Source organism: Meleagris gallopavo, chromosome 15, assembly GCF_000146605.3.
Source record: "Meleagris gallopavo isolate NT-WF06-2002-E0010 breed Aviagen turkey brand Nicholas breeding stock chromosome 15, Turkey_5.1, whole genome shotgun sequence".
Classification (NCBI taxonomy): Eukaryota; Metazoa; Chordata; class Aves; order Galliformes; family Phasianidae; genus Meleagris; species Meleagris gallopavo.
Window position 1 is genome coordinate 14,254,214 of NC_015025.2, and position 12,845 is coordinate 14,267,058.

Sequence of the window (12,845 nt, forward strand, 5' to 3'; positions counted from 1 at the left end):
CAGAACGTTTACTCTGTTGTGACCAATGGCACACGCTAGAAAGCAGCTTCTTATTGAACCAGCCCAGCCCAGATTATGAAGACAAGGGTCTGTCTAACCTAACAAGAGCCAGGTGTTAAAGAACTGCTGGAGGCAGCACCATGGTTTGCTGCTCAAGGCAGGCTGGGTGTTACTGCAGCACTGCATCAGAATCATAGAACCATAGCATCGTTACGGTTGGAAAAGACCACTAAGACCATCATCAACCATCACTAGGCTGATCCCACAGACAGCCAGACCTTCCCAGAGCAATGTGGCTGATATGGGATTCAGCTCTAAGTCTGAAATAAGGCTAGATTTTGACACTTCACTGTGTAATAGACATCCAAAAATAATGCCATACAGTAAGTTGCTCCAGCACGTTCAGCTTTCTCAAATAGAAAGCAAAGGAAATATTTCAAAAACACAATTGGTTAAGCTTTTGTTGCTTGCTGTTAAGATTTGCTGTCATCAGGACTGTCTTTTGGCTGAAAAATGTTTATTGTTAAAAGTTGCAGAGTTGTGTCTCAAGCAAATCAAGAAATAAATGGCTGTTGACACTTCCAGAAGATGATTCATCTGCCCAAGAACTCCAGTAATGAAAGCTGTACAGCTGCCTCTCAGGTATGCTGCAGAACACAGCATCCACCAACTAACCCAGAAATCCATCTTCACTCTCCTGTCACTTTGTTAGCTGACTTCTCAACTCTCTTCATAATCAAACCAAAAATTTCTTGCTTGAAAACTGATAAAAAACTTACGAAAGTAACATCAGTCAAAATCATGTGCTTAGCAGCCAGGTTTCCATATCTATTCTTTAACTATTATTAGTTAAGTCCTCTTTACTTTTCTGGTGAAATATTCTCCATGTATGAGAGCTGATCAGATGCTTAGATGAAAGATGCTGATGGACTGGTACTACACAGCCCAGTGCAACAGGGGAACAGGACAGCAACAACATCAGCAGAGCCTCAAGGGCAGCTGGGCAAAATCCAGTGTGTTTAACCCAACACAGGTGAGCACACGAGAAATGCCAGTGAGAAGAATATGGTTTCCTAGCTGGAGATAGCCAGGTTTTTGTGGGTTAGTCTTTTAAAGAGTTATTAAGGTGCTAGGTCTTTTTAGACAGCCCTGAAGTGAAAGGGCACCAAGAGGTACAGCACAGAGCATCAGATATTTCATCTCGTTGGGGTAATCTCTCGATAAAAAAATGATTAAGGTTTTTTTTCTTTTCATTTTTTGCTATTCACTGGAGTTCATTATGACTGTTTACTGATCTCTTTGGGGAAGAAGCTGACATTTACTGTTCTTACTATTGCCTCTCTGATCTCCATCAGGCTCCTAGTTATCACCGTGCTCAACAACAGTTCTATAATTTTTGAAGAAAGACTGTTACAAATCTGTGGGAAAGGCAATTGAAAGAGAAAGCACAGCATTCCACTCTGCAGACAATGCAGCAGAGCAACCATTTGAGATTTTCAAAGAAAACAGAGAAATCTCTCCTCACTATTAACTGCTCACCGATTCTGTGGCACAGCAGTGATGGTATCATCTGCTCAGAGATGTGGTCTTTATTCTCTGCCCAATTTAATCAGGAGATAAATAACCAGAATGGTGGTCTAGCAGTCCAAATCCAAGAATGCGGCCTTCCTCAAATACACAATATGTGACGTAAAAGATTTCCTGGAGCAGTTCAGTGTGAGGTGTTAAATTATCTGTTCTCAGGCCCTGGGTTATAGAAAGGTGATATTTTTTAAAAACACCACGGATAAATTAAAAACAAATTTATAACCAGCAGCCTTTCAAATCAAGGTAATGCATTCAGGACTTAGCACTCTTGCCTCTTGAAGACTGAGGAACTATTTAAACTCCAGGAGGAATGTGGGAAAGCAACACCGGTGCAGCTAGGGGAGAACACTGCCTGCTGGAAAAGGAGAAGCAGCCAGCAGGAAATGCCACAGTGCAGATACAGACTGACAGCAGGGAAGGAAAAATGTTTCATCCTAACCAGTAATTGTCCCAACATGGCAAGATCAACTGAGCTAGCAGGAAAACATTAGTTTCAGAGAGGTTTTTATTAGCATGCTGTCTGTGTCTGTTCTCTTCCCTTTACAGTTCACCTCACTGTCCAACACCAGCAGTCTTTTGTACCCATCTGTAAATAGCTGCTGCACAAATTAATCTCAGCCATTTCTTTGTATGAAAGATGGATGACTGACGGAGAGGAGCGAGCAGAGGCAGGTGGAACAGAACAAAGGCAAGCCGGACAAACAGCAGTGTGCAGTCTGATGGGGAGCAGAAACGAGAGAGCCAGAGAAGTGCTCTGTCAGCTGGTCAGATGGGCACTTCTAGAGAACAAGGAAAACAGATGCACAGGAAAACAGATTTCATTACTTCCACTTGCCCCGTAAGAAACGTGTTTGTACAACTCTGCTGTGGTTACAGCATGAGCTTTACTAATTTGCTTCTAGACCAAGTAGCAATAAAGAGAGCTTGTTGGGAGGGTATTTTTCCCCCAGCTAAGTTTGAAAATCCTCTGAAGAAATACTTAATTCATATAACTGATTGATTTGTTCAAATCAGCATGTCTTGCTTGCAAACTAATTAGAGATATACTTTAGAACAAATACTGTAGCTATCGGGTACTGCTAATTTCAAAGTCAATATAGGTCAGAACACAAAATACTCACTAGCTTGTTTCCAAGCTCATTTTAGGAATTTCCTACGAGTCCGAATTTTGAAGCTGTATCCTTTAGCGTCCCTATAGAGAGCTCTTTTTGATTAGTTGCATAATCTCAGGAGCAGGACTCAAGCTCTGCAGTCTGTAAAGAATCTAAACAGTCATAGTAATTTTAATGGAGAAAACAGATTTGCTGGATCTGATTGTAATCCTTTAAAAATCACTGTACCCTCTTTAACACAGGAGGACCAGCTGCTTCACAGGGCTTCCAAATTCCACGTGTTCTCAACACAGTAATGTCTACAGGACAGAGACATTCATTCCTCCCGTTTGATTGCTTTTTTCCCCCACTTTAGCAGGAGTGCACACTGCTTGTGTTTTGCTTTAATATATAAAGTAACTTAATTTAAATCACACAGCACATAAATGGTTCAGAGAAAAAAAGGTATCTTGACTTTCTGCTGCAGATTAAATACATTCAACAACTACATGTATACATTGCTATGACAATTAACAGTGGTTCTTCCATTTATGGTAATTTCTCATGCCAGAGATGATATGTAGTCACACTGAATCCAATCCAAAACAAATGCTCTTTTCTTGATCGTACTCTCCCTGTTTTGCACTGCATGTCAGCAAGGGAAAGCAGTCAAGGCTTTGGATGCTGCATATTTACTTTCCAGAGGCACAATACTCGGGGAAAAAAAGCCAGGAATCTTAGATAGTCCAAGGTAGAGACCTCTTATCAAGGCTTCTCTCGTTTTCTGAGTCTAGAAGAAAGTGCAAGATCTGAGGAGTGAGTTGTTTCCCTTCACCCCTTGTTTTTGATTTGCTTGTTTAATTGTCTGGCTCCTCCATATTGTCCAAAATGCAGGACAGCCCATGCCAGGAATTGAAACAGTACAAACTGAACTTGAGACATGATTTTTTTGCTGAACTTTTGGACTTTCAGGTATACTGGAGCAAGATTTACCTGAGCTCCACTGTTGGCAAGGAAAAAAATCACTCGTTTACCTTAAGCACACAAATATTTGCAAGTTCATTGATCCCTTTGGCAGATAAGCATAGGTAGATAATAACAGATGGAGACGTTACATACAAATTCTCATACCTCTGTCACTGAAGTCATCCACCAGCACTATCTCTGCTATCAGCTCAGGAGGGGAACGGTTCAGAACGCTGTGCACTGTCCGGAGCAGGGAGGACCATCCTTCATTGTGGAATGGGATTATCACGCTGGTGTTTGGCAGCTTCTCCAGGTACAGCTTATTCTTGCAGCTGGATACAGAATAAGGTCAGGAGGCAGTGCCAAAAAACACTAGCACTTCCATATTAATCACCGTCAAGCAACTCAGTTCATCCTCTACTCCCCAGAATGATGCAAGGTGCCTGAAAAAGGACGACTTCAAGACAGAGTTGATCTGTTCCAGTTTGCCTTGCCAAAAAAAAAAACCCATTCCTTATGAAATAGTGACTTTTAATGGCCAGTAAGTGATATTTAGCAACGCAGAAAGTCAAAGGGATCTGTTAGGTATTGAAACTGCTTTTAAAGGAAATTCCCATTATAGCTTAAGGTACAGCATTCTGCAATAGTTCTTTTTCCAGTTCTCACACCTCAAAGATCATTAGGAAGAGGATTTTCTGAAGTTATTCCAGAAGTTGAATGTGACTGTTTTAAGCTCTTTTAATACATAGGTTTAGCATACTTAATCCCAGATTTCAGGGAAGTAAATAATTCTAATCACACATACAGCCATCATCCAAAAATTTCAAATGGAATGTAAAGAAAGTAAGGATCTTGTCTAACAGCACCTTCCCTAAAGAGCTGTAGAAATAGAAAACATTATGAACAATAGATGGAAGAGACAGGATAATCACAGGAAAAGAACTGCTCGATAAATAAACCCACTTCCCTCAGTAATAGATCAATCTCCAACTTCTACACAAGGCTTCCTTTGTCATCCTGGGTAAATTATTCAGATGCTATTTTTCTTAAGTAGCCAGTCTTGTTTTAGCAGTTCTAATTTCACACTCAGCATTATTTAGCAGATCAAAGCAAGAAAGCTGGCCTTTGAATCCAAAGCACTACAGAATTTGGATAGGGCCAGAGCTTCAGGTCTGCAGGGCCTCCACAGACCCCTTGGCTTTATGGGCACTGCCCCGGACCACTAGTCTCCCTTAACACTGAAACAGGAGTAATGCTCCCACATCCTGTGGGTGTGTTTTCAAGATAGCCTCATGAAAAACATCCAGACAACAGTATTAAGTGCAGAGTTTATTTTCCTGCAGGTGTGGCCCTCAGAGTGGAGTTTGAACTTTGCTGAACAGGTGAGGTATAAAGCCATTTGATGAACAACTGTAGTTAAAATTACCCAGCAGCTGTTCACTAGGGGACAAGTCTACTCCATTCTCAGAACCCCACGTGTTCAGTGCAAAACAGACAGTGGTGAGAGCACGACCAGAGATTTTTAGCACTTCAATGGTAATGCTAGCACGGTGGCTAGCAGAAAAGGGAGGCCATGCTCTATTCCCTGCCCTGCCACAGCACCACCTATTGCACAGCATGCACTACAGCTCTGCAGACCAGGCTTTTAGCACATGCACAGCAGAGCACTTGCATGCAGGCAATCCCCTCTCCATTCCAGGAAGGGCAGATAGGAACAAAAGCAGCTCTGGCAGTGGAAAGTTTCTGCTGGGTGCCTTTCCCAGGGAATGGAGAAAGATACACCTATGTTATACAAACTCAATAAATCTGTGGTTACAGGAAGCGACTGTGATGCCTGCATGAAAGGACAGTAGCTTATTATGGGTCTAATGAATTGTCTTGGGGAGCTGCCAAGAGCTTGCAGGCTCGGCTGCAATGCACAGATTCAGTATGCAAACTAAAGCTGCATGGACTGCTTTCATCCAGCCCCTGGCAATGCAATCAACCTTCTTCGGAGGTAGCTGCTAGCTATAATTTTGTGACAACATGAAACAAGGTCCCCCAGTTCTCTTCTAACCCTTCCTAAACTGCAATTCTCATTCTCCAACTTTAACAAGTAGAAACTTTACCTATTAAGTTTAATAGTTAAAGAGTTTCTCTCAAGCTACCGTATCCACAATTGTTTTACAAGACCTGCAAAATTAGTACTGAATATTGCAAACCCCAATGGCACTGAAAGGAAACATTATTGCCCCAGTTCACCTTGTGCTTACACTCTCCTCTATCTGTAGGCACATTTCTGAACTTCAAAGTTTCCATTTTCTCCTACCAAACATAAAAGGGAAGGTAAAATAAGTGCTCTGCAGCACGGCTCGTGTCTTTCTATAGCGTTCTTTACGGACTTTACCTCAGCTAAACTTCATTATAAATTGCCCTCATCAAGCTCCCAAATAATATGAAACAAAACGTTTCAAGTGTATCTTTTTTTAATGGGTAGGGAATAAACAGACCTTTTCAGCTGTGAATTCCTTTACTGCAGATCTCCATTAAATGCAACCCCATTCCCTGCCCAGCTAATCCTAGCATCCATTACATACATGCTGTTTATCCTCATCTTGAGACCTCTGCAATTATAACTCACCACACTGGGGGAAAGGATGTGTCAAACATCAAGCAGAACCAGCTGCAGCAGTATCATTAATCACAGCTTAAGTTGTTGGTGACTCAGACACTTCACTTATTAATTTTAACTGGGGACTACAGTCAGAAGTTTCAGATTTTAAAAAAGTTTTAATAGCAGAATTAGCAATGAGGAATCAGCAACTCTGTGAAGCACTGGGGAACATAAGTTAATTTATTAATCTTCAGGTGAGGAAATACTGCGTTGTCTACAGCTTAAATCCTCAGAACCATGGCAGCCCCTTTAAATGGCAGCCAGGCACAGCTTAGGTTAGCAACCTCAACCTATTTCCCAGAATTGGAATATAAGCTGATAAACAATATCTTTATCTGATCAATCCGTATGTTTAAACATTTCAGCTGCGTGCCTAAAGCATTTATGGAGTTATGCTTGCTCCTCTGGTCTGTGGGCATGCATTGAGAAAGGTCAAGCTGCAGGATTTGGTCGGTTCACTGAGACAGCCGAAGAGGTGATCTCTTGAATGCCCTAATGAATTTTAAAACCTTATTTTTGGAAATGGTACTTCATGAGTAAAGCAGATGTTGAATTCAAGTTGTTGAATTCAAAACTAGCTTTCCACAAAACTAGCTTTCACCCACACATCTAACAAGGCTTTCTGATTAAATACTGTGCACAGTTTAAAATACATCTCAGCTTTGCATCAACAAGGATTAAACAGGAGATCTCAAAGGTCAGTATTCAACTGGAACTGCTTTTCACACAAACTCTGGTTAAGTTTTATGAGGAAGATATGTACAAAAATCAACATCTTTTCTTCACTGGTAGTTGAGTGGAGCTACTCAGGTCTTGTTCTGCTCCTAAAAATTTCATAGTTATTTCCAGCTACTGGCAAATGTAAGAAGCACACAGAGTTTACTGACAAAGCCTTCATCCAACTACATTTAGGGCATTTGTCAAACAAGTCAGACTTTTACATCAGTTTCTGCTGCAGAGAGAAACAGTTCTATCTTATTAGTTGCTAAAAATTGTTGGCCATGTCAGTAGACTCAGGAACGGAGGTGTCATGCTAGAAGAGATGAACATGGAAGTAGATGCCTCTTACTTAATTAAGTTCAAGGTTCCTTCAGTGCAGGACTGTAAGTTTTCGGTAATGTTTAGTATTTTGGAATTGTAAGAGATCTCACCTGCTTTAGGGGCCTGCTTTGCAGGGGGGCTGGACTCAATGATCTCTTCCAACTCCTACAACTCCATGATTCTGTGATTTTTATTTATTTTTACTATTTTTAACTGACTTGTCGCCTCCATTTCCCTCTGCAATTACTGTTCTTTACGAATGAGACAGCAGTGCCAACATCACCCTGGCTGTGAAAGACTTGCGTTGGACAAACAAAACTCCATAAAAACCCAGCACACTGCACAAGTGGTAAATTAGGGCTTGTAAACTTTGACCTCTGGAAATGCAAACTGTATACTCACTTTGGATGTCTGATGTCTGGAAGGGAACGATTCAGAGAAATTTTATCGCTCACGAAGATATTAAAGCCATTTTCTCTGTATGCCTGGTCCACTCGCTCTGCATCAGTCATCGGGTAAGGTTTTCCCTGCTCTCCATTTCCTATAGACAGAGTAAACATGCACTGTTACTATTAATTGATGCTTAACAGGTTACAGACTAACCCGTGTATCAAAAGGACAGCAGTTATCTTAGAGCCCTTTGAAATTCCTCCATTCGTTTTGTGCTGTATGCCATATTTAGCACTGGGTTAACCTCAGCTGTGCGAAACCATGCAAGTTAAAGTCTTCCTTCTGGGATCAGAAACAGATGAAGGGGCTACAGCAACGCTGGGAAGGATCTTTAAAGGTTTTTTTTCCCCACAGCAGGAAGAATACATATGGTTTAAATACCTCATCAGTGTTGCTTTTTTTTCCAGCACAGATGGATATGTATATTTAACAAACCTGAGTTCTTGTACAGAGGAGGCAGAACCCTTGCAGACATCAGTGTAAGGATGTAACATTCAAAATGGACCCTTTTATATGATAGAAGATAAAACCCAGAAATTAAAGAATAAAAGTTGAATGTTATGATCTACAGCATTTTTCTCACCCCTTTTCTCTTCTGAATATCCCAGGTTTGGAATCACATGATTTTTAGTAAGCTTTTAAAAATCAATTCTGCACTTACTCTAAAAACACCAAGATGTTACTAACATCCTTTCACTTCATAATGATTATTTTGGAGTTAGTGGAGAAGGCTTTAACTGAGATGAACCAACAATAACAGCTGCATCATGCCAACATCATCAACATACCAATCCGCATTCAGTCTAGCAATTAAAATCCAATTCATTTATGATTTGTATTAAAACATTTATGGTAATCTTACATACCCACACGCTCAAGGTCCCTCCTTATAGCTTCCTTATTATGCCAGTCCTTTTTCCTTTGTCCATCACCAAAGTAAAGGTCTTTCTTTTGTCTCATGTGCAGTGCCTTTTAAAGAGAAGACTGGATATATTACAAAAACACAAAAACCAACAAAACCTTTCTATTAACAGCCTCTCCCTTCCTGTAAGGGGAGACTATGGATCTCCCTTGAGGTCAGACTCAAAGCAAATCATTTTTAACCTAAATGGGAAGATGGAGAAAGCAAGTTTTGCATGCCTCAGAACAGTACTTTATCTATAGCTGTTAAGCAGGATTTTTTTTCTGGTGCACTATCATGTATGCAGACCAGTATTCTTAATCAGAGAATCTATTAAGAACTCCCATTTTCATTCCGAAAACATCTAATACATCTTACTTCCTATTTAATTAACAATAAAGCTTTAATGGGTGACCTATTGCAGGATCATTATTAATGAGCACACGACTATACCTGAATAAAATCAAAATAAGATTTAAAAGGTCATTTATTAGGACTCTTGCTGCTCAACTTAAAAGCAAATTTTACACGAGGCATGAGCCTGCGCCAAAAGCAATTAGAGCTGCTCTTTTCATGATGTTGTTCCTGAAATTCAAAAGCAATGGGTGTTTTGGGAACGAGTTGGCAAATGAAGGATGGGGTGAATTCAGAACCAAGCAGACTATTGTGCGTGGAAAGAAAAATCACAATCTCTCTATAATACAGACATCCCAAACCAAGGGAAATATATGCATGTTAAATAGAGTTTAAGGCTAAGAAAAGAACATCTCTAAGAACGGGTTTTCAATTACATTACAATATGCTGCTAAGTACAGATACAAGTCATTTGTAGCATCTTTTCTGAGGAAGTAGTTACATAAAACTGTTGGGTTTTGGTTTTGTTTTGTTTTTTGTTTTTTTACCTTTAAAATGCTCTGGAACCACCCACTACAACTTCCCAGAAAGAAAAAGCCAGAGCCAGGCACTGCTCAGAGGCATGAGGTTACAGGTCTCCCTCTAAGAGACCAATCCAACTAAACCACCATCAGACCAAGTAGCAGTTAGCACAGTAACCTTGCAGGGCTATCAGATGCCTCTGGCATTTAATGCACAGATTTCATTTGCTTTCAGAGTTAAATTGCAAACTACTTCTATGTCTAAGTTTCTCATGGGAAAGTAGGGTGTCTGGACATTTTCTCCTTTCTGTTTCAAGGTGTAAGGCTTCAGACACACACAGCTCACCTCACTGCAGTCTGACTGCTGACTCTGAGGAGTCCTGCTGTGAAGGCTTAATGGATTATCCCTTAGGAGCACCCCATTCTATGGTTGCTAGCACTTGTTCCACTCCAGCTCAGCATCCTGTGTATTAGCTTACAAAACTACCAGTGAAGACAGGTTTAAGGTAAGATATCAGCATAAACTACAGAGACTGAACACAGGTGTCTGCTCTGTGCTGGGTACTTCTTTATGGGTGGTAATTCTTAGCAGAGGAAGTGCACCAACAGTATGAGCTGTGCTGCTGGTATCATCAGACTAAGGGTAATAAATGAGAGGCCTATGAGTAATAGAGCTCGATCTGATTGAGAGATGCCCTATGAACTATTCGAACTTACTTGGTATTTTATTTTCCATGCAAGAGACTTAAAATCTAGATTTTTTTTAATGTAGGATCATATGATGATTTATACTCAGTTGCTCAACTTATCTGGCAAGACATTTTGCAGACCTGGCAGAAGCCAAGTTTCATTCACAAAAGCAGACACTCAGCTACACATACCAATTAATTAATACAGATGCTCAGAGTATTTCCCTTCCTGCTGCCTGCAATTCAGATTTACTTCCCCTGCAGGAGAGCTGAGGGGCACTCAACCAACAAGGAGTCACTCAGCTACTTCTCATTATCAACAACTATTAAGGAACTTCTATTCGTGTCACATGATGAGCAAGGGGAGGGCAAAGCAAACTTCCTCTCCTGATAACAGAATCACTAAGATTGGAAAAGATCAGTAAGAACCCCAATCCATTCCTACCATGCCCTTAACCACATCCCTCAATGCCACATCTCCACAGTTCTTGAACACCTCCAGAGACAGTGACTCCATCACCTCCCTGATCAGCCTGTGCCACTGCATCACCACTGCTGGACAAGAGATTTTCCTAATGTCTAACCTTAACCTCCCCTAGTGCAACATAAAGCCACTGCCTCTTGTTCAGAGCTCAAGAAGGTGCTCCAACCCAATCTTCCCAGAAGCGATGAATGCTGGCTAAGGCTAGCGACTGTGAGCAAGTCTGGGTGACAACTGTGACAGAGCAGCATGACAGGAGGAGAGGCAGCCTGGTTATTTTTGGTATAAAGCATATCAAATTTTCAGCTCAATGAAGCAGCTGTCCTGCAACAGTTCAGCAATTCGTTTGTCTGGTCCACCAGAGCTGTTTCTAATTTTTCATCCCCACTAAATAATCCTCAGCGCACGGCCATCCCATGAGAGCTTGGCCTCTATTTTGCACGAGAGACAGATTATGAGTTATTTATCCCTAAGTCCTGCGCAGTTCCCATTACTGGGCTCTCCCTACTGACACTTACAGGACTGACAGTTCTACATATCAGCACCAGGGAAGTAAAAGTGATCTACACAGCATGCCTCACCTCCTGCTCTTCTGCCTCTGGTGCATACAGCCTTCCTGCCCTATACAAGTGAAGCCAGACAGAAGAGTCACACACGTAAACAACACTAATCTTTGTATCAGCATACCTTTCTATGAGTACCTTTTAAACCTTTAAGGACAGACATACTGCAGATGGTCAGGCAGACTGGCTGTGTTCCGGAGCTGTTTTGGCCTTGGGCAGACAAATAGCATGAATCAATCCAATTGAGAAGTGCTGCACTAAATGCAATACAACTCAGCTAAGTGTTATGGGTTTAGAGTATTTCTTTCATCAGTATCACTGGTAAGCAAACTTCTAACACATTGGTTTGGCAAGTCACTATTAAAACATGGGACCTGAGAAGCCTGCAGTGATGAATGCCCGTGTCTTTGCTCCAGTAGACCTCCCAGCACCCACCATCAGAGAAGCCTCGAAGGCAATATGTACTTGAAGCAGTGTGGTTAGCATCTCTTGCTAAAATCACACAAAACTAAATAAACAGACTACTGAAAAAAGAGCAAATGACAAACATTTGCCATCCCCTGGACTGCAATTGTTGTGCCCATGTCACTGCTATTAGCAGAGCAGCTGTAAGAGCACAAGCAGCATGCCACTGTCACAGGGAGTGCACACACGTTAACTCCAAGGCCCCAGCAGTCACAATGGGCACTTTGCTGACATTGGTGTTATTTTGGAAGCTTTATTTTAAATGTCTGAGCTCTAGACATCCAGACACAGCACACACAGAGCAGAATGTTTCCTTTTTTACTGGCTTTCTTCAGGGATGCTGCAGGGATTTGACTCATTTATGCAAATGAAATAACTTGATGATATCCTTTCAGCAGAAGCTCTAGACTGAGATATCCAAGCAATGTGCAAAACACAGCCAGGTTTCTAGGACTGACTTTAGCCTTCGCTATTTAACAAGCAGCTCATTTGCGGGAAGCTTTATCTTACCTGTAACACCGCAGTTTGTGTCATTTCTCACTTTTATCCTCATTACCCATAAATTCGAATTGCACAGCAGAAAGCACAACACTTCTGTCCAGAACCCATCAGCACAATCCCCTCCTTACCCACATTTTTGCTATGAAATTCAATGGCCGTTGTTCAAACATTGCTGTTATCTGTTATTTACGGTGAGGGTAAATTGACATTAAGCATCTGCATTTCTGTCCCTATAAAGCAGCTGAGCACACAGAAGTGCCAGGCTACAGACTTTGCCATTTTCCATTTTTGTCTGCCTTCACTTCCCATTCTGCAAAAATCTGTTTGTTTTTGAAGCGGTCAGTTGTGAACAGCAAAGCAAAAAAGGAGATTTCAAAGCCTGAAAGCTTTATTACAATCAGCTATTAAAGCTATCTAAGTGCACAGGCCATTGAATTTCATCCATTAAGTCCTACAGCAAGCCCATAACTTCTGTTTCAGCTCAAACACATTCACTTTTTCTTCAAAACTGGAAGTTGTTTACCACACAAGTGATTACTTCTCCAGCAATATCTTAAACTAATCTCCTGCCTGCTTTCACTC

General features: G+C 41.2%; 1 protein-coding gene across 1 annotated transcript in view; it reads right to left on the minus strand.

Moving 5' to 3' along the window:
* Positions 1-8,872, minus strand: part of GALNT10 (polypeptide N-acetylgalactosaminyltransferase 10) — a 42,076-nt gene extending 33,204 nt beyond the window's left edge. The window contains exons 1-3 of the mRNA XM_031555735.1: positions 8,655-8,872; positions 7,741-7,879; positions 3,810-3,976 (exon numbers count right to left, since the gene is read on the minus strand). Coding sequence (XP_031411595.1) covers positions 3,810-3,976; positions 7,741-7,879; positions 8,655-8,748 — 400 coding nt within the window. The 5' untranslated portion in view covers positions 8,749-8,872. The remainder of the gene's footprint in view (positions 1-3,809; positions 3,977-7,740; positions 7,880-8,654) is intronic.
* Positions 8,873-12,845: the final 3,973 nt, after the last annotated feature.